General features: G+C 42.6%; 1 protein-coding gene across 3 annotated transcripts; it reads left to right on the forward strand.

Moving 5' to 3' along the window:
* The first annotated feature begins 4221 nt into the window (after positions 1–4221).
* IDH1 (isocitrate dehydrogenase (NADP(+)) 1) lies at positions 4222–22741 on the forward strand. Of its 3 annotated transcripts, none has more exons than XM_028112240.1 (10): positions 4222–4381; positions 5406–5482; positions 8245–8382; positions 10942–11233; positions 13659–13764; positions 15063–15240; positions 17071–17222; positions 19591–19731; positions 20104–20266; positions 21795–22741. In XM_028112240.1, the coding sequence occupies exons 3-10, from the start codon at positions 8261–8263 to the stop codon at positions 21883–21885; spliced, it is 1245 nt and encodes a 414-aa protein (XP_027968041.1). In that variant the 5' UTR covers positions 4222–4381; positions 5406–5482; positions 8245–8260; the 3' UTR covers positions 21886–22741. The 3 variants fall into 3 exon arrangements, with proteins under 3 accessions (XP_027968041.1, XP_027968040.1, XP_027968042.1); XM_028112241.2 differs by having other exon boundaries at positions 4227–4316; XM_028112239.1 differs by lacking the exon at positions 5406–5482.
* Positions 22742–25855: the final 3114 nt, after the last annotated feature.

The following is a 25855-nucleotide window of genomic DNA, read 5'->3' on the forward strand; positions in this document are numbered from 1 at the left end:
GAACTATCCTTGCTTCAGGTCTAGAATTAGTTCTGTAAGGATCCCTTTAGTAGAGAACACAAATGTTTTTAAAATCATGAAATTCAGTTCTGTCTAGGAAGTAATGAAATTGGCACTCTCATACACGCATGTGAAAACATAAATAGGTATATCCCTCCTAGAAAATTATTTGATGGATCTAACACCACCTTAAAATTGTTTATACTCGGGCACCTGGGTGGCTCAGTTGGTTGGGCGACTACCTTCGGCTCAGGTCATGATCCTGGAGTCCGGGGATGGAGTCCCGTCGGGCTCCCTGCTCAGCGGGGAGTCTGCTTCTCCCTCTGACCCTCCCCTCTCTCATGTGCTCACTCTCTCTCTCTCATTCTCTCTCTCAAATAAATAAAATCTTTAAAAAAAAAATGTTTATACTCCTTGATTCAACAATTGCAATTCTAGCAATCATGCCTAAGGAACTGATTCTAGTGCAAAGTAGAATGTAGTGAAATATATTTTTCAGTTATTTAAAACAGTAATAAATAAATAAAAAGAAACAAATTTCTAATGAACACAACATGAAAGCAATACAATCAAATGATGGACAATTATGCAGTCATTAAAAATTATGCTAAGACTTTATAGAGCATGATTCTTCATTTCATGGTCAATCTTCTTAAAAGAGTTATGTTCCCTTTCCCCACTTCCCATTCAAATGTCAATTCCTTAGAGTATGGCTTCATTAAGAATCATTCTGATAGAATTATTCTTCTTTAGGGGCATTTGCGAGGTCCACCGACTTGCCAAAATTATTTTCAGGCTTTGTCTTCCTTGCCTTCTCTGTAGTACCCCCTCCTTTTTGGAAACTTTCTCTTTGGTTCCCATCAGTCTGTGCTGATTTTTCTACTACCTCCCAGACAATCCTTGCCATTCTCTTTTGGGAACTACTTTTCTTCCACCCAGCTGTTTAAAAATGTGAAGTATTCCACAGAGTTCTCACTGAGGTAGACTTTTCTTCTTACTGTATACTTCTAGCTTATGACCTCATAAATTCCTTGGCTTCAGCTATGATCAGTACGTGCTTATATTAGTTTGCTAGGGCTGCCGTAACAAAATGCCACAGACTGGGTGGCCTAAACCACAGAAATTTACTTGTCACCGTTCTGGAGGCTGAAAGTCCAAGATCAAGGTGCATGCAGGGTCACTCTCTCCTGAGGTCTCTGTCCTTGGCTTGCAAATAAATGGCCACCCTCTTGGCTTGCAAATAAATGGCATGCACGTTCATCCCTCTGTGCATGCGCATCCTGTGTGTCCAAATTTCCTCTTCTTACAAAGATACTAGTCAGGGGCGCCTGGTGGCTCAGTTGGTTAAGCATCTGCCTTCGGCTCGGGTCATGATCCCAGGGTCCTGGGATCAAGCCCTGCATTGCACTGGGCTCCCTGCTCAGTGGGGAGCCTGCTTTTCCCTCTCCCTCTGCTGCTCCTCCTGCTTGTGCTCTCTCTCTGTCAGATAAAATCTTAAAAAAAAAAAAAACACTAGTCAGATTGGATTACAGTCCACCAATATGACTTCATTTAATCTTCATTACCTCTTTAAAGGTCCTATCTCCAAACACAGTCACATTCTGAGAGGTATAGCGGGGTTAGAGCTGCAACAGATGAATTTTGGGAAAAGGAGGACACACAATTTGGCCCATAACAACGCTAAAGATTCTCAGATTTCTCTCTTTAGCCCAGACACCCCTCCCGAACTCATGTAGCTAACTGCCTCAACATCTATATCTTGCTGTCCCACAGGCATCTCAAATTTAACAAACCTTACACTTAACTCATTTTCTTGGCCATCAAACCTGTGACTCTATCTATATCCCTTCTTTGTTGAAGGGCACCCTGTCACCCAAACCCTAACCCCAGAAATCACCTGCACTGTTCTTTCTCCCATAACCTTCATGGCCAATAAATTTCAATGAAGTGAATTTCCACAAGGTAGAATAACTGTTCATTCTACTTCATTTTTCTTAGATCATCAAAATGAAAACACAAATACCTTAAAGTATTTATGAGAATCCCCTATTATCTAGATGAGGGTGTCATAACCAAATACAGACAGAAATTTCATAGCCCATATTTCTATTTGTTTACAACAGTAAATAGAACCAGGTAATATTAAAATACTCAGATTTTTTATTGTCCAAATGAAAACCAAATGATGTCAAGGCATGCAATATTAACCAAAAAGAGAAAAATGGTGTGCTAAATGAATCTTCACATGACACTCAGAATAGGCAAGCTAAGTTCAAAAAGAACAAGAATCTAAGCAGTGAGCTTCATATTCACATTTCAAGCAGTAACTTAACTTCAGCCAAACATCGTTACATTTAATTAATGTTGTCAATGGGTAATGTATTATTTTTATCATACTATATCATATCATATCATCATTTTGTCTATAAATTTGTTATTTTTTAGTTGTGTAAGAGCTAATCGCATAAGGAGCATATATCTAGTTTTATGCATGTACATCTATGCATTTTATAATATTATAAGTCAATTCTAGGGATCTACCAAAAAAATGTTTTCAGTGAAAAAGGAGTTCCTACATTAATGGCTTAAGAAACACTGTTTTAAGATGCTGAGACTCCCACGTGTTAACTTGCCTTCCACGTCAGCTCGGAGCCTAATTTGCAGCCCATCTCTAGCAGTATTTAGGATTTGATGGAATACATTTTGTGATTAAATTCACCTTCATTCTGTATAATTTCCTATATTTATTCTCTCTTCTCCTCACAAAGGTTCAATGTATTTTATCATGCTATATTGTATGTCTTGAAAGCTGCCCTAAATCCTTTCTAAAGAATGAATATACTTTTGGTAGTAGGCAAGGGGTGATAAATAATGTGAACCTGATATAAAGTGGAGTAAATTTACAATCTCAGGTGAGTTTGGGTCTCAAATTCTAAATGAAAATACAAGCTTATACTCCCCCATAATCATTTCTAGAAGACTAAATGGAGGTGACTCTTACTTTTCATTAATCCACCTAAAAAATCAACAAGTGCAGGCTACCTGGCGGCTCAGTGGTAGACCATAGGAGTCTTGATCTCGGGTTGAGTTAAAGCCTCATCTTGGGTGAAGAGATTACTTAAAAATACAATCTCAAAAAAAAAAAAAATCGAAAAGTGCGATGCTACGTATTCTTTCTTCTTACTTTTTTCTTGGGGAAAAAAGACCAGTGCCCTCTAGTGTCCAAAATGCGTCTTGTGTGGTGCCTGTTATTACCGGTTTATCTTCCAAGAGTAATTGTAATAATCCGATGCTACAAATTTTTAAAATAAATTTTGGAACACTGAATCAGGACAGCTATATACAATCATTACACTCACTACAAATCACTGTCTAAAATACCTCTCCCCCCCAAAATGAAATAAAATACTCCTCCCCCATGTTTTCAAGAGTAATACACAAAAAATAATTCCCTGCAGGGGGCAGAATTTTTTTTTTATTCCACTGTTTTCTTAAGGCTTCACATCTTTGTTCCGGCTTCACTGGGATCCACACAATCTTCTCCTACCCTTATCTTCTAATGCAAATGACAACTGGGTTTATTTATAGCATGTACTTAGTAGTAATTAGAATTACAGGTACGGAAGTTCTGAAGACGTAGTCGTTGGTGGTGGCGGAAATTATTTACCGTGGTATACCTGCTTGTTTAACTGTTTAATACTTTGCATTCTCGCTGCACCAAGAAGCCCCCAAAGCCACCTCAAGCTCCCAAGCCCCCAAAGCCACCTCAAGCTCCCTAGCCCCCGCCCGCACTCTTCCTTCAGCCAAACGCTCGTTCCAGTCCTCCGCACACCCAGGTAGAGCCGGAAGTGGGGGGCGCTCTGTCCTTGTTCGCCTTTACTGAAGACCTGGAAATTCACTCTGCGAGGCCCTAGGCGGTGTGGGTCTTAAAATACCAGCCCTGGCGCGCCCGGGTCGCGAGCCTGCAGGTGGCTTTCAGGTCCTTCCGCCGCAAGGAGCCGGAGCCGAGTCCAGGGGGCGCTGCGGCCCCTTCCCCACCGCGAGTGCGGCGAAGGGGGAAGCGAATTCAGCCCAGAAGTTCCGGGACTGGTCCCCGCCCCTTGGCTCCGCCCACCCCCGTGCGGTCGGCGCGCGGCGACTGGCGGCGTGCAGGGGGCGGAGCTCCGGGAGGTGGGCTGAGGGGGCGGGCCTGGGAGGGGACAAAAGCGAGGCGGTGCCAAAACCCGGCCCTGCCGGCCCTCCGCTGTGTCGGTGCGGAGGCGGTGTCTGAAGCTGCAACAGCTGGGGCCCAGCAGGGATTGCCAGTGTAGACGCTTGTGAGTTTCAACGTGTCAGTGGCTGTGGTGCCACTAGCTCATCGTCCGCGTCCCTTCCCCTGCAGGTAACCGCAGGCTTCGAGGGGCGGCCCCCAGCCCCTGGCTTTTGCCAGGAAGCTCTGAGCCAGCCGATAGCTGGAACGGGAAAAAGGGAGAAAGCTCAGATCTTGGGTATGGAGAGAGGAATTTAGCGGCGAGCCCTAATCGAAAGGAAGGGGGAAAATCCAGGTTGGGCGTGGGGAAGAGACGTGGGGAGAAAGAGGGTGCTAGATGTCTGGATGTGGAAAAGGCCCACTCTTGGGCACGGAAGGGTGGAATCGGGCGGCGGAAAGTTGCTTGCAGTGACACATAGAAACCCCGGTCTGCATGCAGAAAGGGAAACCGAGCGGTGGGAGGATGCAAGGAGGCGTGGAAGACTAAGTCTTGGGTTTAGGGGTAAGAAAACGTGCGGCAGTGGCGAGCTGGATGCAAAGAAAGGTGGTAGTCATGGACTTGGGCGTGTGCAGCGAACTCAGGTGGCTGAAACTGGCGGTGCGGCGGGGTGGAAGTGTCCCTCTTGGGGGCGTGGAAGGGGCGGGATGGGGTGGAGGGGACACCTCCGCTCCCGCTCGGGTCTCCAGTTTTCCAGTTCTAAGGAAGCGTTCCCGCAGCAGCCTCCAGGCCCCCGGGGTAAAGGTTCTTGGGCCGCAGAGCGAAGGGGTGGGCGTGGAGACCTGGAGAGAGGAGCGGAGCCAGCTTGGGTTGCAGCCCTCTTGCACAACGGCCACAAGGACGTATGCTGGCCAAGAGCCCACTGGTCACAGCGTCACCTAAGGTCGTGCAAACCCCAAGACGAGCTTACGGACGACGAACCGAAGACACGCCCACTGACGCACCCTCCAGTGTGTGCGGGGCAGAGATATTTGTGCTCCCTTCACCTTTATTTGGCAGGTGCCTGCCTGCGCCCCCAAAACTGCCTTTTGGCCCTCTCGGTATACTCAGCGCTGTACTTTAAACCGGATAAACCCGGCTGTCTGGCCCTTATTAAAAACAGCTAAATCCTCCTGACAGGCGTGTTTTGAACGTTAAGTCTTTCTATTCCCCTTTTAGTTTTGTCTTAGGAAATAAACTGCACTCAACTGAGTCTGCAAGATTGAAAGGAGTTGGGGTGATTAGAAGTTGTAAAGGTGAGAATTAGCAATTTTTCCCCTTCTGTACTTTGATGCGGCAATTCTGCGTTTAATTGGTCTTGGGGGTCTTAAGGTAGGGGAAGGCACTGCAAGGAATGAGTCAGGGGTATTTCCAACAATAAATTGCAACTGCTTCCTTGTTTCTTTCAGTGCAGCTCTTCTCTGCAACAGACTGTTTTTTGGTCCAGAAATTACTGTAATTCATGAACTCAGCTTAATAAAAAATGTGGCTAAAAATTTGGGGTTGATGAAAATGAAATGATGAAAAGAAAAGAGCAACTCTTTCTGTATTCATCCAGGTTTATTTTCTGTAATGACACAAGTGTGTCAGGATATTGGAACTCACCTGCTTTCGGACTAAATGACCTGGCTTGTTGGAAAAGTCGTTCCTTCTGAAGTCAGGGTTTGGGTGGAGAGGGAGAATCTGAGCAGCAAGGCTTAGAGAAGTGAATCCAGTGGGGCCTAAAGCCTACCCCAGGGAATTTAAATCTAAAATAAATAAATAATGTCCTATGTTGTCGTAAGCAGGAGTCTACAAAAAAACTTTACTTTTTTAGTTAAAAGGTGCTAAAATTTTAATGGATACTGTGAGGAAATCCTGAAATGTTTCAGTTCTGAGATATAGAAAAATTACTGCAGAAAATGTTTGCTTCCACTGAGAAGGAAATAATTTTAAAAATGCTATTACTCAGTATAAACAGTATCACTTGATAAGTTGAACTGAAGTAATTTGATCTTTAAAGAACAAAAATGTACCGGGGGGCACCTGGCTGGCTCAGTCAGTAGAATGTAGGACTCCTGATCTCGGGGTCATGAGTTCGAACCCCATGTTGGGTATAGAGATTACGTAAAAAAATAATCTTTAAAAAAAAAAAAACAAAAATGTACTCATTAGTGGACTGTGAACCTCAGTTCCTTGTGACAAGGTAAGACATATTCAAGGATGCTATATGACCCATCAGTTGTATTTGCCATCAAGGAAAAAAAGCCAAGTCATAACTCTTGTATAATATTATGTAGGAATGCAGCCATGGAAATGTTGTATCAAGACCAAGATAAATTTGCTGCCTCTTTTTGTGTTTTGTTTTGTTTTGTTTTGTTTTGTTTTAAATGCAAGGACAGATGTGACATTGGGCTCAGGACTGAATCAACTTAAAGCTCTACTGTAAATCATACTTGAAATTACACATCAGAAGTAATTAACTCCTCCACACCAGTTTGTTCACTTCTTTTATTCTAGCTGAGTTCCAGATGGTTCCTCAGTAATGGTATAGAGAACCTCCTAAACACTAATAAGCAGGCTTCTAGAATTACAAATTTGGGAAGTGAAAATGGCCTGAGGATTAGGAATATGTCCTGGCTTGTCACAAGGAACTGAAGTTCACAGTTGGCTAATAAGTACATTTTCGGTTTGGTTTGGTTTTGTTTTAAGATTTTATTTTTTTAAGTAATCCCTATACCAACATGGGGCTCGAACTCACGACCCTGAGATCAAGAGTCACGCAGTCCACAGACTGAGCCAGCCAGGTGCCCCCCAGTACATTTTTGTTATTTAAAGATGAAACTACTTTAGCTCAACTCGTCAATTGATAACTGTTTATAGGCCTCTTACCTAATAATTAAGTCCGTTCTCTTGACTTTTCCAGGCTTCAGCCATAACTTAAAGGGATAAAAGCAATTTGCAGTTATGTTCCCCCAGGGTAGAAGTTTCCATTAGAGCATCATGGAAGGGAACAGACACCTTCCTCGGGCTCAGGGCCTCCTCCACTTCTCGGGAAACACACACAGGATAGGGTCTTCCTTGAAGCCTCATAGTTTCGCTTCCTCCAGAGGGTGCACCCCTGCCCTGTCTGGGAATGAGATTAATTTGTATTTGCTGTCCTCACATCCCAGGAAGACATGTCTTCCGGGGACAATTCCATTTCTCTGTCCCACCCACTGGCAGCTTAACTTTGCCCAAGAACAGTCCAGGAGTTTGGTGACCGAGGAACGGGACAGGGACGTGCTTGGCTCCTGGGCAGTAGTAGTAACCCTTCTCTCTACAGGTTTTTCTAAATTGAGAAATCACTTTTGTATTTAGTGTGACATCCTCAGTATCCATTAGTGTCCCTAGGGAAACATAATTCCACCAGAAACTCTGCATCTTTCGCTTTTAGCCTTAAAAGTTTCCTTAGACACGGTTTGTAAGAACTTGTCGAATGACCCCGAGTGCAGTTTTGGTGTTTTAGGTTTTTTTGTTTTGTTTTGGTTTGGTTTTTTTGCTTAAACCAAAACAGCCTCTTAAAAGAGGGGAAATACTAGCACCCATCATTTTGCTGATCTTGACGGTGTTGATGGTTGGATAGAAGGATTCAAATAAACATGATATTGCAGAAATCATCTCGTTTTAGAAGATAAACCAACAGTCAGGAATAGTGATACCATTTTTAAGAACATGTTACAGGGTCGGGTCCCCCCACACTCTAGTGGGATGGCCTTGGGAAAGCTATTTTCCCTCTGTCGAAGTGAAATGGGAAGATAATTTCCATCTTCCAGGGTTGTGCGGGCTGCCTCAAAAACCACACATGAAGCATGTAACACAATGCTTTACACAGAGAATGTGCTCGATTCTAATGGTAAATATATTGCTATTAGCTTTTTATGCAATAGGGCTGTTGTGAATGTAGTGTTCAGTAGTCACCGAATTCTTGGTATTTTGTTTTTACACTGTAATGAAATAAATGAGAAGACCTGTGTCTTACCTTTTGTTCTCTTTAAAGGTTTCTTGAAGTCAAAATGTCGCAGAAAATCCATGGCGGTTCTGTGGTAGAGATGCAAGGAGATGAAATGACACGAATCATTTGGGAGTTGATTAAAGAAAAACTCATTTTTCCCTATGTGGAACTGGACCTGCACAGGTAAGCAGCAAACTCAGAAAGCATAATCTAAGTGATTTCAGGGTATGACTGGTTGTTTAAATAACTATGGCTGTATCTTATGAATAAAGCTTTTCAGGGAGGGATGCCAAAATATAGGTATACGAAACTTCTATTTTAATTTTATTAATTTTATTTATTTTTAAGATTTACTTATTTTTAGAGAGAACACAGAGGGGAGGGGCAGAGTGATTCTCAAGCAGACTCCCCACAGAGCCCAAGCCCCATGACAAGGGGCTTGATCTCCCAACCCTGAGATCAGGACTTGAGCCGAAACCAAAAGTCAGACGCTTAACCAACTGGACCACTCAGGCGCCCCAAACTTTCTATTTTAATTTTGACATTATTGGCTGGAAAGGCTGGACTTACCATTGTTCTGAAGAAAAGAATTGTGATGAGAACAAAGTGATTCTCCACTCTTTCCAAGCCTCTATTTCCCCTGAAGGTGGCTCAGAGCAGCACAAGGTTTTTATTTGTGGAAGGGAAAATAATAGAGGTAGTCTGTGTTGAACAGTAAAATAATTGTAGTTAACACAGTTTTATCCTTTCTACCTACCTCTGTTTACTATCACTCTACTTAACTAGTCAGTGGACCTTTCCCCCCTATTCTTTCCTTGGCTTTTGCCCTTTTCACACAATTACAACACAGAAAGAGCCCTTGAAGTTATTTATACAAGCCCCACCTTTCTGTAGACAGTCCCTTAAACCTTTTGTGTTCTAAGGATTTGAGCCATTGCTCTTTTATAAAGTGTTTGTTTGGAGACAGATATGAAAGTCTCTGTGGGATTCTTCCTTCTGTTCCCTGTGATTTTTTATAAACTTGCTCATGCTCTTCGTACATCCAAACAAGGAAGAGGCAGAATTTTTCCAAAAGGGATGTGGCTGAAGCCTGGCATGGCAAAATGTTGACCCACACAGTTTAGCCAAACTACAGCAAGTCTTAAGTATATTTGTCTTGACCCACAATTATTCATCAGACCCACGTGTTCCGAGGGCCTGTTGTTTTGCCTGGGTGTAGACACTTCATTCACGTGGTGTCATTAGACACTCTTTTTAGTTATTCTAAGCCCAAGCTATTGATAATGTCTATATTGCAACCCCGAGATGAAGCAAATACTTGCAGAGGTCAACCAGGCATATAGGAAACAAAGCATAAAAAACAAAAAACATCAAATGGGTTACGAAAGCATTTCATGAGCACTCTCCTGGTTCGGAACTTGACATGGCAGTAGGTGAATTTGCCAAGTTCTTGCCAGTGTAATGGCTGTAAAATGTGTTTATTTTCTGCAGGCTAGACAGTGGTCCAGGCCACTTACTCATTCTCTTCTGTTAGAGACGTTAAGAAGAGAAGCAAAAACCCCACTAATTTGCTGGTAGATTCTTCTGATGAGAAATGGTTCCTACGAACATGAAAAGTGCTGACCCCAGTCCTCATTTGAGTTAGGATTAGACATTTGTAATATTCAGCATTTCCTATGCCAGAAGATAAGAGAGTCAGTGGATTCCTTACACATAAGTGAATTATCTAAGACCAAAGCCGTTTGGAATAATTTTTATTTGGAAATACATTAAGATTGCTGTCTTTGTGTGTTTGCATCATGAGTTGAGATAGCGAAGGAAAGGAAAATGCAAAGACTAAAAGGAACTGAAAGGAGAAATCTAGAGGCTTAATGGGTTAGCAAGTTTTGAAAGCTGAAAAAAGCTGAAAAACTTCTTTGAAGTCTTGGAAGACAAAATGAATTGTTACATTACTGTTTTGTTTCTCCTGCTTCTGACAGACTGTGACATACTTGAGATAAAGCTTTAATCATTTTCTATGCTCCGTGGACAACCAACATTCTTCCCAGGTCTGAAAAACCTGCAGCCTGGGTATTGGTGTATATTACTATAACTCCCTGGGGGATGTAAATCCGTCATTGGATTCCATTATTTACCCAACAAACAGCAGGCTTATTTCCAGAACAAAGAAACTTACCTAAGAATTAGGGAAAGGTTCATCTTCTGACTAACTGGCATTAATGAAGAAGTCGGTAGCATTTTTGGCATGGGCTGTGGCATTTATAGCTCCTACCGCTTGAATGCCATAATACAAACAATCCTTTAAACCCTCTGACCCCTTTATTTTTAGAGCACAGTGTTTACTAAGGGAAAATTAAGTGCTTAGGCTTCCGTTTTTATGCTAATTTTATGGAAGGAAGTCTGCAAAAACGGTTGCTCATATGCCATGATTGCCTCTTGGTGCTGAAGAGCACGCAAAGGGGCAGAGCACAATGGCTTCCATTCAGTCTCCTTCTAGACAGCTTCCCACACCACAGGCGGGTGTGGCTCATAGTGCACCTCTCTTAGTGCTTTGTTTGGTTGGCAGCCGTCTTCTGGGTCTGAGGTACCCTAATCCTAAAAGTTGGCAGATTGAGGTGTATTTTGAGCCTTTCCTTTCTTCAGGACAGGCTCTGCGTGCCATCACCATGCATAGAATGGTGACACCCTCAGTCATTCATCAGTTTGTCTGGAGAGTTACGCTTAATGACTTTTCCCTCCCAGCTATGATTTAGGCATAGAGAATCGTGATGCCACCAATGACCAGGTCACCAGGGATGCTGCAGAAGCTATAAAGAAGTACCACGTTGGTATCAAGTGTGCTACCATCACGCCCGATGAGAAGAGGGTTGAGGAGTTCAAGTTGAAACAAATGTGGAAATCACCAAATGGCACCATCCGAAATATTCTGGGTGGCACCGTCTTCAGGGAAGCTATTATCTGCAAAAATATCCCCCGGCTTGTGAGTGGATGGGTAAAACCCATCATCATAGGTCGTCATGCTTATGGGGATCAGGTAAGTTGTGTTGGCGTAGTTGAATTCTCCATACTCTTTTTTTCGTGACCTTTGGCTGCCCAGAAGTTCTGATCTATATGTTTTATTCTTTTGGTGTCTACTCCCTTTAAGCGAGGTACAAAATTGAGAAGTGTGTATGTGTATATCTGTATATTTAGGTAGAAATAAATATAGATAAACTTATAGATAGGTACCTGTTTCAACACAAATGATTTTTTTTCAGATGTATTTTTTTCTTCCTGTGTCTTTTCTTTTTTTTAATGTGGGCTCCACCCCCAGTGTGGAGCCCAATGTGAGGTTTGAACTCACGACCCTGAGATCCAGACCTGAGCTGAGATCAAGAGTTAGAGCCACCCGGGCGCCCCCATATATCTTTTTCTTTTTTTTTTTTTTTTTAAGTTAAACATATGATATGGCGATTTTTGTACCATTTCCAGTGGTTCAGCCAAATTAGTGGTTCTTCACCCTGGGTATACAATAAGATCCATTATGGGTTTTTTTGTTTTGTTTTTTGTTTTGTCTTACTTCTTAAACAAATTTGGGTTTTTGTTTTAATTCCTGTATAGGAGTTCTGCCCTCCACCAGCTGAACCTGAATTTCATGAGGTTCAGACATTTTAAAGCTCCCAGGTGATGCCAGTGTACAGACAGGGTTGTGAACCACCAAAGATTATATTGAACATAATCTCTTCGTGCAAAAAAGGAAAAACTGATTCAGTAGTTGAAAGTATTCTCTTTAAAACATTCCTCTCCTCCTTGGAAAAGAAAGAAGTATTAGTTTCTGTACTTTTGTACCAGTAAGCTCATTGCCAAATTAAACAGAAAAACTGCCAACTAAACAAAATCCGTATTGAAACGGAGGTTTCGGACTTTCATAAAAAGCAGCTTATGTCCTGAAAGAGCCTTAAGAATAAGAATGTCTCATGCTGAAATCCAGAGGCTTTGATGTAGCAGTCCTCAGAAACAGTGTGGCCAGACCACTCTCTGTTCCTGGGGATGGGGTCACTGGGTCAGTCCTTGAGGATCAGCTCACTTTGTTCTACCCTGTGGTTCAAACTATCCCTTCATCCTGGCCAAACCTTCCAGAGGCCCAGGAGAGAGAACGTCGACAGGAGCACTACAAACTCGCATATCCCAAGAAGACCACTCTTAAGTTCTTATGAGTTCATGGTGTCTTTTTCATCCTCCACCACCCCCATCCCCAGCCCCCCAGCTTTCTTTTAATTGTTTTGGCATCAGTCACTTGGAAGAATGGTCATTCTTTTCATTAAAGTCCAGATTGAAAATTCCCAACCTAGGGTTGATTCAACTCAATGTGCATAAACCTCTACAAAGCATCTGTGAGGCTTTGGTGCCTCAGGGTCTTCCTTTTGAGAAATGGGAATAAGTTTCCACCATAGTGAAGGACTTTATATGGCAGAAATGTGCTGCGGAGAAAAGATATTTAATCTTCACAGTTACCCGATGGTTCTTTTCCCAGCTGTCATCAGGATTGCCCTATGCAAACGTAAATAAATAGGTATGGCTGGCAACTGTTGGTACCTGATTGTAAAAATGTTCTAATTTAAGTGCAGCAGAAATTCACAGATGCCTCGTGTGGGCCAGGCACATTTTTCCACCAGTGTAGCTCACTCCCATGAACAAGATGGCTGCCCTTGTACAGTGCTTCCCTGAGGGGCACCAACTAGCCTGTCCCAGCTGCTTCCACAGTCACTGCTGCTTTTGGACAAATCCTGGGCTGGTGTTAGTAGCGATCATAACCATGAAGAGACTGAGCCCTGAAGGTCTAAGGACCAGATCCCAAGTCTTTCAACCCTAGATGTGTTATTGCCACTATATCACAGTTCCTCCGTTGTAAGATTGATGGAAGAATCAAATGAGATAAGGAGACGATTCAAGTTAGTCACTTAAAGTACCTGTCATATAGTGAGGACAAGGCATTAGCTCTCGTCACCATCCATGCTGTAGCTAGTGTGTTATCATCCCCCTGTGGAAAGACTTCCTTGACCTCCAGGTCATGGTCATTTCCTCTCCCTGTCATCCTACTGCATTTCATATCTAAGCCCCGCTTTGACATTTGAAAACTCTTAGGTTGCGTCTCACTTTTGTATGTCTTTGTTAGGATATAAGCTTCCTAAGAGAAAATGCTTTGTCATTCTCCTCTCCTTCTCGGTGCTCAGGAAACTGCTCTTTCCATGGGAGGCGCCCAGTAAATTCTGATTTCCACTCTACTGTAGGATCAACTTGCTTTGGGAACTCTCTGGACCTCTTTTTTCCCATCTCTAAAATAAATGACGGTTGAGCCTCACTGCCCTGTTTGTCTAGGTATCTTCCAGCTCTATATTCTACGATTTTTCTTCCCTTATAATTCTTGAAAGGATAGTTCGGTTTGGTTTGGTTTTTATACCTTTCTCCCCCCTACACAGTACAGAGCAACTGATTTTGTTGTTCCTGGGCCTGGTAAAGTTGAGATAACCTACACGTCAAGTGATGGATCCAAAAAAATGACATACCTGGTACATAACTTTGAAGGTAAGTCCATCATGAACTATATCTTTTCATTTTTTACAGATCATTTAGACACTATTGGTACTGTTTTTTAAAAGTTAGTTTTGTGGCTGCCAAAAATACAACCTGGACTCTACAGCATTTCTACAGGACCCAAAATCTAACATAAAGAAGTAATTGGCTTCCATGCCTTCCATGGGGTGGACTAAAGACACAAAAGGAGCCAGCCACTTAATTGGAAATGCATGTGGGCAAAGACAGGTAGATAGTTTTGCACTTCTCCTGAAACACAGAGGGAAGGTCGGCAGGAATCTGTTGTGCCTAAATTATGGAAATTAAATATTAATAATCCCGTATCACCTGTCACGTAATCTGCGCTTTGCTCTGGTAAGGGTTTGTATTTGAAAATGGTTGCGTTATATATTTGCTGAAATTTTCTTCTTGCCCTGAGTGTTTATTCTGTGAAAGTGAACATTTCTTTTTTTGCCTTGTCTTCCCCACCATCCTGCTGCTTGAAAGGTCTACTGTGTCAAATGCCACCCAAAGGTTGTTGAAAGAACAGAGAACGCCTCTCTCTCTCCACTCCTGAAGTAGTTAAAAGCTCTCATACAAACAAAAGCTCAAAGCTGACCTAGCCCTTGTTCTCTTTGCCTCCTCTGAGTAATAATATCATTTTAATGGAATCTCGTCCTGCGGGTTTGGGCCTTGCACATTTTGAGCCTAGGTTGGCCCTGGGCAATGGCACAGATTGAAGTGCTTTCTTTCAGTAACTACAGAGCTCACCAAGGAAGAGTCGTGAAACAGTAGTGATGACATGTAGCATAATTATTTCTGCCAGTGAGGTATGAACCTTCAGTCTCCTCCAGGAAAAGATGAGAATTCTCATTCGATATTTGAAATGCCAATTTTTTCTCAATGGCTGAAGAAGGAGCACACACTCAGAGTTGAAAACACATCTGTGAAATTTTTTAAAAAGTGTGAAAGACAGCTTAAAATGGATTCACCCTTTCTTGAGTGTATTTCTGGTCCATATTAGCACTTTTTAGTATTTTTGGTATCTTCAGGATCCTGAAGACCGTGTGTTTCTCACTTCTATTGCCCTTTCAAAACAAGTTAGGATGTCCTTTTCTAGAATTGACTTTCTTCCGATCATGTGCCTCGGCAACTCATGGAATATTCACGTTTGAAGCCTGGCCGGGACTTATTGAAGCCCTGGGAGCTGGGAATTGGGTGCTTGGGTGGTGGTGGGTGGATTTGGACGTGTTACAACTCTAGCCCATTTACCCTTCTCCTTTTTCCTCTCTTCGGGGTCCCCTCCACAGACGGTGGTGGTGTGGCTATGGGGATGTACAACCAAGATAAGTCGATCGAAGATTTTGCACACAGTTCTTTCCAGATGGCTCTGTCTAAGAGTTGGCCTTTGTATCTGAGCACCAAAAACACGATTCTGAAGAAATATGATGGACGTTTTAAGGACATCTTTCAGGAAATATATGACAAGTAACTACAGTTCTTTTTTTTTTTTACTTTGTCTTTTTCCTAAAATAAGCTAGGATTTCTAATATAGAATTTCCATCCTTATCCCTTTGATTCTGGGGCAAATTGAGTGAAAACCATCACTATCCCATAAAGTAAAGGGCACAACTAAGATTTAACAGATGTGAAACAAGCCATTCTTGAGTTGCTTTTAGAAGGTAAATGCTTTCAAATAAAGGTCCCACATTTAGTTTTTTCAGAGCAAGAATTGTTTAATGTTTGAATGTAGGTGCCCGGTGATTGACAGAAAGTTCTAATTTTGGGGGGTCACTGGCTGGCTCAGTCAGTGGAGCATACGACTCGATCTCAGGGTTTTGAGTTCGAGCCCCATGTTGGGTGTAGAGATTATTCACAAATAAAATACTAAAAAAAAACAAAAACAAAAGAGGGCCACCTGGATACCTCAGTCGGTTAAGCATCCAACCCTTCATTTCGGCTCAGGTCATGATCTCAAGGTCATGAGTTCGAGCCCCTCCCCCTCCTTCGGGCTCCGTGATGGGCAGAGAGCCGACTTAAGATTCTCTCTGCCCACCCACCCCCAGCTCGTGCTTGCTCTCTCTCTCTCTCTCAAAAAAAAAAAAAATTATAATTTTTCAAGCTTATGCATATGAGTTTCTGAGTTGGGCACATTTCCACTCTTTCTGAAGCCCATTGTTGTGATTTAGAACTCTGCCTTAGTGGAGTCATTTGAACTTAGTTCAATATTTATAACAGCTTCAAGTTCAACAACATGGGAGCATGTGTTAACTTTTAAGATGGCATAACTTCCTTTTAGTTGCATGTGTTGAGGCCAGGGCTTCGGTTTTAGGTATCTTTCCTAAGACATCTTAATTCCTCTTCCTGCTACCCATTCATACCAATCCTAGGAGCTGTCCTAGTTTCCTGAAAGATACAGAGTGGTAGAATCATATTTTTCCTCCATTATTACATTTTTTTTAAGATTTTATTTATGGGCGCCTGGGTGGCTCAGTCATTAAGCGTCTGCCTTCGGCTCACGTCATGATCCCAGGGTCCTGGGATCGAGTCCCGCATCGGAGCCTGCTTCTCACTCTGCCTCTCTCTCTCTCTGTCTCCTATGAATAAATAAATAAAATCTTTAAAAAAAAAGATTTTATTTATTTATTTGAGAGAGAAATGGAGAGGGCACAAGCAGGGGGAGGGAGAGGGACCAGCAAACTCCATGCTGAACCAGGAGCCCAAGGTGGGGCTGGAGGCGGGCTCGATCCTGGGACCCTGAGATCATGACCTGAGCCGAAGTCAGATGCTTAAGCCACCCATGTGCCCCCATTATTACATTCTTAAAGTAAGCTGTATCTCAAGAATCTGATCAGTAGTGTACTGAAAACTAAAAATAGTGCTGGGGACACTCTACTCTCTCCCTTATTCTCCATCTCTGCGAAGGAAGTGAAATCACTCTAACAGGTGGGGACATGGGGTTTCACAGCTAAAAAATGGGCAGGATTTGAGCTTAGGTCTATCAGATTCTCAAGTCTGTGCTGCTTCTACTAAAAAATGCTGCTTCCAGCTCCACCCTCTTTGGGGAAGCAAGTGCTGTCCCTAGTAACACTAATTTTCTTTTTTTTTTTTTTTAAGATTTTATTTATTTATTCATGAGAGACAGAGAGAGAGAGAAGCAGAGGGAGAAGCAGGCTCCCAAGGAGCAGGGAACCCGATGTGGGACTCGATCCCAGGACCCTGGGACCATGACCTGAGCCGAAGGCAGACGCTTAACCATCTGAGCCACCCAGGTGCCCTAATTTTCTTTTTAATTTCCTTTTCTCTCTTGCTTCTTAGGCAGTACAAATCCCAATTTGAAGCCCAAAAAATCTGGTATGAGCATAGGCTCATTGATGACATGGTGGCCCAAGCTATGAAATCGGAGGGAGGCTTCATCTGGGCCTGTAAAAACTATGATGGCGATGTGCAGTCAGACTCCGTGGCCCAAGGTAAGGAGCTGTGGGACTGAGCAGAGGTGGAGCTCAGGTGGTGGCACATAGGTCATGCCACAGTAGTTCTCTAGTTTGGGAAGGGGGGTTTTGCAGCCCTTCGTTTGTTAAATGCTTAAATGATAAGCACTGCGAGCCATCCTGTTCCATCTGACACAAGCAGAGAAGCCCAGGGCTGTTCACAGAAATTCCAAGAACCAGGGGCTTTATGCCAGAGGTAAGGGCCAAATCAACAGAAACTCTCCCTGCCCCGATTTCTTCAGCACCAAGCTGCCCTTCAGTTTCAATTATCCATGGCAGCTATGTAAACGTGAATCTTCCCCTGATAAACGTTTGTGTTAACTTTAATCCTGTTTGCTTTTCCCCAGGAAGTACTACTTTTTCTTTTCTCTAATGAAAACTTAAGCAACTCCTACCAGTTTGAAAATTGGTAGATCAACCCAGGTTTGTCAGATAAATGAGTTAGACAACTCTCTTTACCCTCCCTCCCTCTGTTTCTCCACATCCTCATAATCCTTTGGGCTGTGTTCAGTAGAGGAAGGAGTAGTGCTTTATGATGCTTCCAGGGCGGGTAAGGGAAAGTATTCCTTATGAGCAGATTTCTTGGGAAGGGACCCAAATCATTCCACCCTTTCTAAATGTCCTCATAGCAGCAAAGAGTATCTGGATGGATCTTTCAAATTCAAATGTCAAGATATGGAGGGTCAAAGGACTTTGAAATAGGACTTCGGAAGTGCAGGGTCTGGCAGTGCACTGATAAGGGAGCAAGGCTCTGTGTCTGGGCAGAGCCTGTAGATAAATGTGACCTCAGTGCCACTCAACAGGCAAAAGCAACAGTGCTGTCTGCATGTCCAGTCTTTCCTTTTTTTTTTTTTTAAGATTTTATTTATTTATTTGACAGAGAGAGACATAGCGAGAGCAGGAACACAAGCAGGGGGAGTGGGAGAGGGAGAAGCAGGCTTCCCGCAGAGCAGGGAGCCCGACGTGGGACTCAATCGCAGGACCCCGGGATCACGACCTGAGCCGAAGGCAGACGCTCAACAACTGAGCCACCCAGGCGCCCCTGTCCGGTCTTTCCTAGGATATGAGCTACTGTGGACTCACACCACTTATGTCCTCAGTTTTGACCGTGGTACCAACTAGTGTCCTGATATTAAACATAAGCAAACTCACTATGGATATGGTCCTGAACTTCTCCAACCAATAAATATTTGGGAGTCTACCAAAGCCTCAGACCAACACAATGATATGAAAGGAGCTACTAGTCCCATGCAGAAGTTTCTAACGATACTCAGAAATGAGTTAAAAAAAAAAACAAAAAACATTGTTTATGTATCTACTCTCAAACCAAAAAAAAGAAAAACACACAAAAAAAACAAATGTAGCAGCCTGTGATAAATTTGCATTATTAACCCCACAGGTGCTATTGGACGGTAGCTAAAACAGAAAAAGACATTCTTCAAATTCAAGTATAAAAGAGTGAATAAGAGAAGGAAAATCAATTGTCTGGACTTAAAAGTGCTAATGTCGTTCTCTGAAAAGGAAGCCACAGAATGGGACTGTCTTGTTGGGACTTTTACTGGGAGCAAGGGCAAGAGGGGTGTTCTTGGATCATCCCATCCTGTTTTCAACCTGCCTTTCCAGTCCCAGTGAATCTGAGCAGCTTGATGGCAGGACACAACTCTGATCTTTATTTTCCTGGAACAGCACAGCATCTGCACATAAGAATAGTGGTAATATGGGGCGCCTGGGTGGCTCAGATGGTTAAGCGTCTGCCTTCGGCTCAGGTCATGATCTCCAGGTCCTGGGATCAGGCTCCCTGCTTGGCAGGGAGTCTGCTTCTCCCTCTCACTGTCCCTCTGTGCTTGCTCTCTCTCTCTCTCTCAAATAAATAATAAAATCTTAAAAAAAAAAAAAAGCGGCAATATACTGAGCTCTTACTCTGTGGCAGGTACTGTTCTAAGGAAGATGAATATATATTCTTTTCACATATATTCACAAATATATGTGTATTCATCTAATTCTCGCAACAATCCGGTGAAGGAGGTGCTTTGATTATTTCCATTCTACAGGTAAGAAAACTGAGTCACAGTAGCAAGGAAGTCGCAGTACTAGGGTAGAAGGCAAGCAGGCAGATCCTGAGTTCTCCATCCCAGAGCAGGTGCCTCTGAGATAGACAAGTGAAGAAGAAGCGTAGCCTCTCCAGACTCTTTGATCCTGATCTCTGTAGCAGGGACCTTGCTTCCTGAAAGGTGGAATTACTGATGACTACACATGCTTATGCTTATTTTCCTGAGACTGCTCATCTCCGAGAGATGGAGTGCTCTTCCTGCAGTTGGACCCAATACTTCATGCTTTGCCACTTCAGGTTATGGCTCTCTTGGCATGATGACCAGCGTGCTGATTTGTCCAGATGGCAAGACCGTAGAAGCAGAGGCTGCCCACGGGACTGTGACACGTCACTACCGCATGTATCAGAATGGACAGGAGACGTCCACCAATCCCATTGGTAAGATCGTGTTTACTGCTACCCTGATTTCCACCCAAAAAGTGGTGATCTCCAAAGGGAATCAGATGTGCTGCTTTGGCTGCCCAATGCCTTGTGTATAAAATCATCACCAAACAGTGCATCTTTTCTACTAATAAGAGCCATTTGAGGGTGCTTCTTGAAATTACACAAATAGATTTTTTTTTTAATTTCTATTCAGTAAAAGTACTTCCAGTTCTTATATAACCCGTGTGGATAGCGTCTAATGGAATCAGTCACCAAAACAACAACAACAAAAAATTGTTCTATTTTTGGGAACTGAAACATTTGGGAATCCCTCTTGGTATGATCCAAGTGTTGGTTTTTTGGTTTTGTTTTGTTTTGCTCTTTCAGCTTCCATTTTTGCCTGGACCAGAGGGTTAGCCCACAGGGCTAAGCTTGATAACAATAAGGAGCTCAGTTTCTTTGCCAAGGCTTTGGAAGAAGTCTGTATTGAGACCATTGAAGCTGGCTTCATGACCAAGGACTTGGCTGCTTGTATTAAAGGTTTGCCCAAGTAAGTATAAGATGCCCTGAGCTCTGCAGTCAAATCACCGCATATTTTTTCTGGGCTCAAAACATTCTTTTCTGGGCTCCAAACATCAGGGCTTTTTGGAAGTACATGAATTGTTATTTATCACATACCTCAGGGATCAATAGACACTTATCTATAGAATGCCGACAGTAAGCATTTCAGACTTTGTGGGAACATACAGCCTTTTCAAAACTATACAGCTATTGAATTTTGCCACTGTGGAAGGAGAACAGTCATAGATGATGTAGAAGCTAGTGGATGTGGTAGTGTTCCAATCAAACTGATTGCAAAACCAGACTAGCCTGGATGGAGTCCAGGGGCCAGGCTGTAGTTTGCTGACCTCTGATTCAGTTGATGATCTTTGGGTGACAAGGTTCTTTTTAACAAAATTATAGACCGTTGAAACAAAGGGACCTCCAAGGCTATTGTACTCTATCCCTTTAATTTCTTCAATTTATGGGTAAGAAAAACAGCTCAAGTTTTATTTTTTAACTTTAAAAGATTTTATTTATTTATTTGACAGAGAGAGAGAGCACAAATAGGCAGAGTGGCAGGCAGAGGGAGAGGGAGAAGCAGACTCCCCACTGAGCAGAGAGCCCGATGCGGGGCTCAATCCCAGGACCCCGGGATCATGACCTGAGCCGAAGACAGACGCTTAATGGACTGAGCCACCCAGGCGCCCCAACAACACAAGTTCTAGATGCCCACTTGGTCATAGTCCCAATTATCTATAACCAACCAGCAGATATTCGAGGCCCATTTATTGCCCAGGATTTTTCTCAGAACATGGTAGCCCATATCCCAGCTGGATTGGCTGCTAATCAGAGACTTCTCCCTCACGGGTGGTCACTATTGACTCACCTCAAGAAACCCTACTAAAGTTTAACACCAGTCCCAAGTCCCAACCGTGCATCCTCCAAGATTTCCGTTAGGGTCAGTATACCTCAGTGATGAGGATATACTCAACCATATGTCGTTCTTATCTTAAATTTCTGGCAAGAACAGTGTTTGAAATGTGCTTATCAGTATGTTACCTTTGTAGCCTATTTGAATAGGCACCTATCAGCAGGATTACTTTAGCCAGTCCGTTACCTTTTTTTTTTTAAGTAAGACAATGATAAAAATAAGCGTTCAGACTTTTTTAAGGACATATGACAATTTGTAGGAATGTAGATGAAAGCATGGCTGTTCCCCTGAATAGGTTTTGTTATTTTTAAGAATGAGGAATAAGAAGTGGGATGATTTCAGTCAGGCATTAGTCTGAATGGAAGCTCTGTGATAGCTTCACCCTCCAAGACTCAGGGCAAGGGACATCCTGTGAAGGTGCAGGGGTCAGCCCCTTGAACCTTCAGCACGGTCATAAAGCCATATATTCATAGCTTGTTAATATTAGTGTTCTTCTAGACATAAATAAAATGCTACCTATGTAGCATTTCTAGGACTTTCCCTCTACCTGCTACCAGACCAGAGACAAACTAATTTCTTTCTCTTCTTTTTTCTCCTTTATTAGCGTGCAACGTTCTGACTACTTGAACACATTTGAGTTCATGGACAAACTCGGAGAAAACTTGAATATAAAACTGGCTCAGGCCAAACTTTAAGGCCATCCCTCAGCTGAGGAGGATACGTGTTTTTGGTAACTAGGTCCACTGGTTTACATTTTCCTGTATAACACTCAAGGGTAAAGGTAAAATCAATTTTGTAATTTGTTTAGAAGCCGGAGTTTATCTTTTCTATAAGTTTACAGCCTTTTTCTTACACGTACAGTTATGCCACCCTCGTGAACGTGGCAGGGGACTTTTTTAAATTTTATTTTATTTTCTACTGGAACCCAGGAGTTACTTCAGTGCTCATTTGTACTCGTAGTCACTTTTTCTCATGTTCTAATACAAATGACCAAAATGAAGAGTGCTCGAAAGGGTAAACTGTAGCCACAGTATTGTTCCTGAAAATATGAGTGAAGTACAAATTCACCCTCTTCACCACTCTGTGGCCTGGGGCGCTGGGTGGTTTTGGTGTAACAGATGTCCCATCACGTGACGTAGAGCTGTCCAGGAAACTTGCCCATAATTTGGAATGAAAAGCAGAGGTGTAACTAAAACCTGTTGGAGACACCACGGTCACTTTTGTAAAGAGCTCTTCTTAAATGTTTTGAAAATGCTAAATATTTGTGAGGCGACTGGAGAGTTTGGAATCCCGAATAAATACTACCTGGGGGTCTGTCCTCTGTGTGTGTCACCTCCTCCCGCCCTTGTGTGGCCTGAGTATTATGCTACCCTGAACAGCATATTTCATCCAAGTGCAATAATCCAAGCTGCACCTTTTTTGGACTTTTGCTGGCCCATTTTATTTCCCTTATATAAATGTGATTTTTTTCAGAAGTTGATTTTAAACACTATTCTAGTCTGTTCTTCATCCGAACTACTAATTGTAATTAAAATTCAGTGCTAATGACTAGTCTTCTTGGGTTTTTATTTATTGAATATACTTTGGGTGCCTGGCAGGCACATGCTAGGTCCTGGCCACAGGAATTTGATTTTGAACAGTCTCTGCCCTGAAGGAGTTTACTGTGGGGGAAATGGGTAAGTGAACGGTAAGAATTGGATTCTACAGTGAGAGGGAAAGAAGACCGAAGACAGAACAAAGGAGGTAACCGGAATATTAGGGAATCAAGTGTAGGCACATGCTAAGGAGTATACGTATGATCATGTAAGTTAATTGGAAGCCAGTGAAGACTTAAGGGAGGGACATGATCATATTTTCCTTTAAAAAAAATAGCACAGCTTGTATGAAGAATGGATAGTAGTGGAGGAGGGGGTGGTGGGCACAGTCCAGGAAGGAAGGCCAGTTATCAGGGTATTGTGATACTTCAGGCGGGAAATGATGAAGATCTGAACTGGGGCAGTTGCCCTGGGGATGGAAGAAGCAGGGTGGGTCCCCGAGAAGAGAAGAGAATGGATGGGGATCGGTGGGTACCCAGGGGATGTGGGAAAAGCAACACGTCAAAGAGGTTTCCCACATTTCCAGTTCACACCTGAAGAAAACCAGGTCAGCAGCCCAGCAGTAGCCATATACTATGGGGAAAGAAACTGAGAACTCGAGAGGCACTTTGATCAGGCGCACACAGTACCTCAGTGGCCATCTTGGCCTGGAAGCCAGGAATCCTCATCGCTGAGCTGGGGCTCTTTCCATGGGACCTGCACATTTGCAGGTTTGGATGGATGAAGAAAGCATCGCATGGAACAAGTGATGCCATTGGATTGGATGACCACTGGTCCCTCCAGCACTCACAAACATCCTGGGAGGTGATCAGATGAATGTTTGTGGCTGCAAAGTCCCGCCTCAACGTCTATCAGATCAGTATTTGGCCAAGAACCGGTTAATGTTCTAAAATATTTAGTGAATGAACAGATGCTGACCAATACATGCCTAGGCTAATGGTTTACTTTGTAACAGCATCAGGATCAGAATTGTTGACCTGGAAAATGACTCCAGCTTCGCAAAACACTGAAGGCAGCAGGATCAAGGAACAGAGAAGACAGGAGTCCCACACTTCGAAATTCTCTCAATTGCAAGTACTATTTCTTAAGTAGAATTTTTAACTGAAAATACTTCATAACTAATCTTCACAATTAGAATCACAGCTCCCTTGTATTTTTCCCGGATACAGACTGTCCTCCTAAGGCACTCCCAACAAGTGATTTTCCATCCTCCATTTGAATATTTCTATCATAAAAATGTCTTCCACATTAAGGGTCTTGTCTGTTCCTGTTGAGAAGGAGCTAAGATATGAAACGAATATAAAAAATATTAAGAAAGACTAGTGTTTATATAAATACTAAAAAATTGTATATTCTGTTATCTCTGTACTATTAGAAATTTTACTTCATAGGCCCTATTCTTAACATTAGGGAGAGTGCAGCATCCAAACTGCTAATTCCTCTGGAACAAGAAAGTTGAAAACTCTGGATGGTATCTCAGACTCAAAAGAGGTGACCTTTGCAGACAGCATAGCATTGTTTGTAATTTTTAATTTTGATATTATTTCAGACTTATAGAAAAATTTTGAAAATTGTATGAGGAAGTCCCATAACGTTTTGCCAATTTTTTACTTTTGCACCCTTCGTTCTGTCTCTCTTGTCTTTCTCCCTCCCTACACACACACACAACACACACACACTTTTTTTTCCTGAACCATTTCAGAGAAATTTGAAGACATTGTGCCCCTTCACCCTTAATCCAGTGTGTATTTCCTAAGAACAAGGACATCCTCTTATATAACCATACTACGATTGTCAGTCAGGAAATTTAACATTGATATAATGCGATACGGTCCCTATTCAAATTTCAGCAACTGCTCCCCTAATCTTTACGAGGTTTCCCTCCGAGGTCCAATCCAGGATCATACATCGCATTCAATTGATCATAGCTCTTAAGCCGCCTTTTGCCTGAAACAGTTTCTAAGCCTTTCTTTGTCTCTCTAGACCTTGACATTTTTGAAGAGTACAAGCTAGTATCTTGTAGAATGTCCCTCAGTTTGGGTTTATCTGATGTTTCCTTGTAATTAGATTCAAGTTATGCATTTTGGGCAGAAATACCACTGAAGTGATAGAGGGGCAGAGGGAGAGAGAGAGAGAGAGAGAATCTTAAGCAGACTCCACACCCAGCATGGAGCCTGTCGTGGGGCTCGATCTGATGACCTGAGATCATGATCTGAGCTGAAATCAAGAGTCAGACGCTCAACCGACTGAGCCACCCAGGCACCCCAACCCGTGTTCTGTTTCTTGACATGGGTGATAATTATAAGAATGCCTTGTAATAATTTATTAAATTGTTTTTTGTGGTCTACTCTGTCAACTCTATTTCACAATAAAAAGGTTAACAAATATATTAGGAAACCTGCTCTGAATCCCATGGACTAATGACACAGGGCCACACTCTCCAGAGACAAATCAAGAACTTTCTCTCCAATGTCAGCTGACCCTGCTGTTCAGGCCTTCTGTTTTGCCTTTGACAGAGTGACACATTCCAGTCACATTGTCTCTAACCTTTTCAAATATAAGCTGTGAAGTGTTTCTCTAAGAAGATGCTCTACGCCTGTAATTTCAACCAGCCTGCACACCAAGAATTATGAATAGAGATGCTTGAGCGTCCTTAGGTGGCTTTTTGGACTTCCCTTCTCTCACCTTGATGAATCCATGACACTTTCTTGTTAGGAGTACTTGGGTGTAAAGCTCTCATTTGACTTCTGCCTAAGAATTACTCTCTTCCTCTTTGGCTTTGCCTTGTTTTGCCTGGTGCACTCTTTATATGTTCAGAGATGAAGGTCCAAGGCATTTTCTAACTGAATCACATTTTCCTCTTTTCAAATCACTAGTTCAAATTTCTTCCTTTTCTTCCTACTTCAAGAGATATTCAGGCATTTCCTACAGGGTTTTACTGTGAATTTCCCAAGTAAACTTCGAAATGTTTAAATTATATGATAGAAACTAAAAATTTAACTCTGACTCTGAATTTTGATTCTAATACCCTAAAGCTACTTTCATCTGTTTCACTTAAATTTTCCATGTT

Source organism: Eumetopias jubatus, unplaced genomic scaffold, assembly GCF_037043125.1.
Source record: "Eumetopias jubatus isolate StellerSeaLion01/CBP00866 unplaced genomic scaffold, mEumJub1_p1.0 scaffold_3, whole genome shotgun sequence".
NCBI lineage: Eukaryota > Metazoa > Chordata > Mammalia > Carnivora > Otariidae > Eumetopias > Eumetopias jubatus.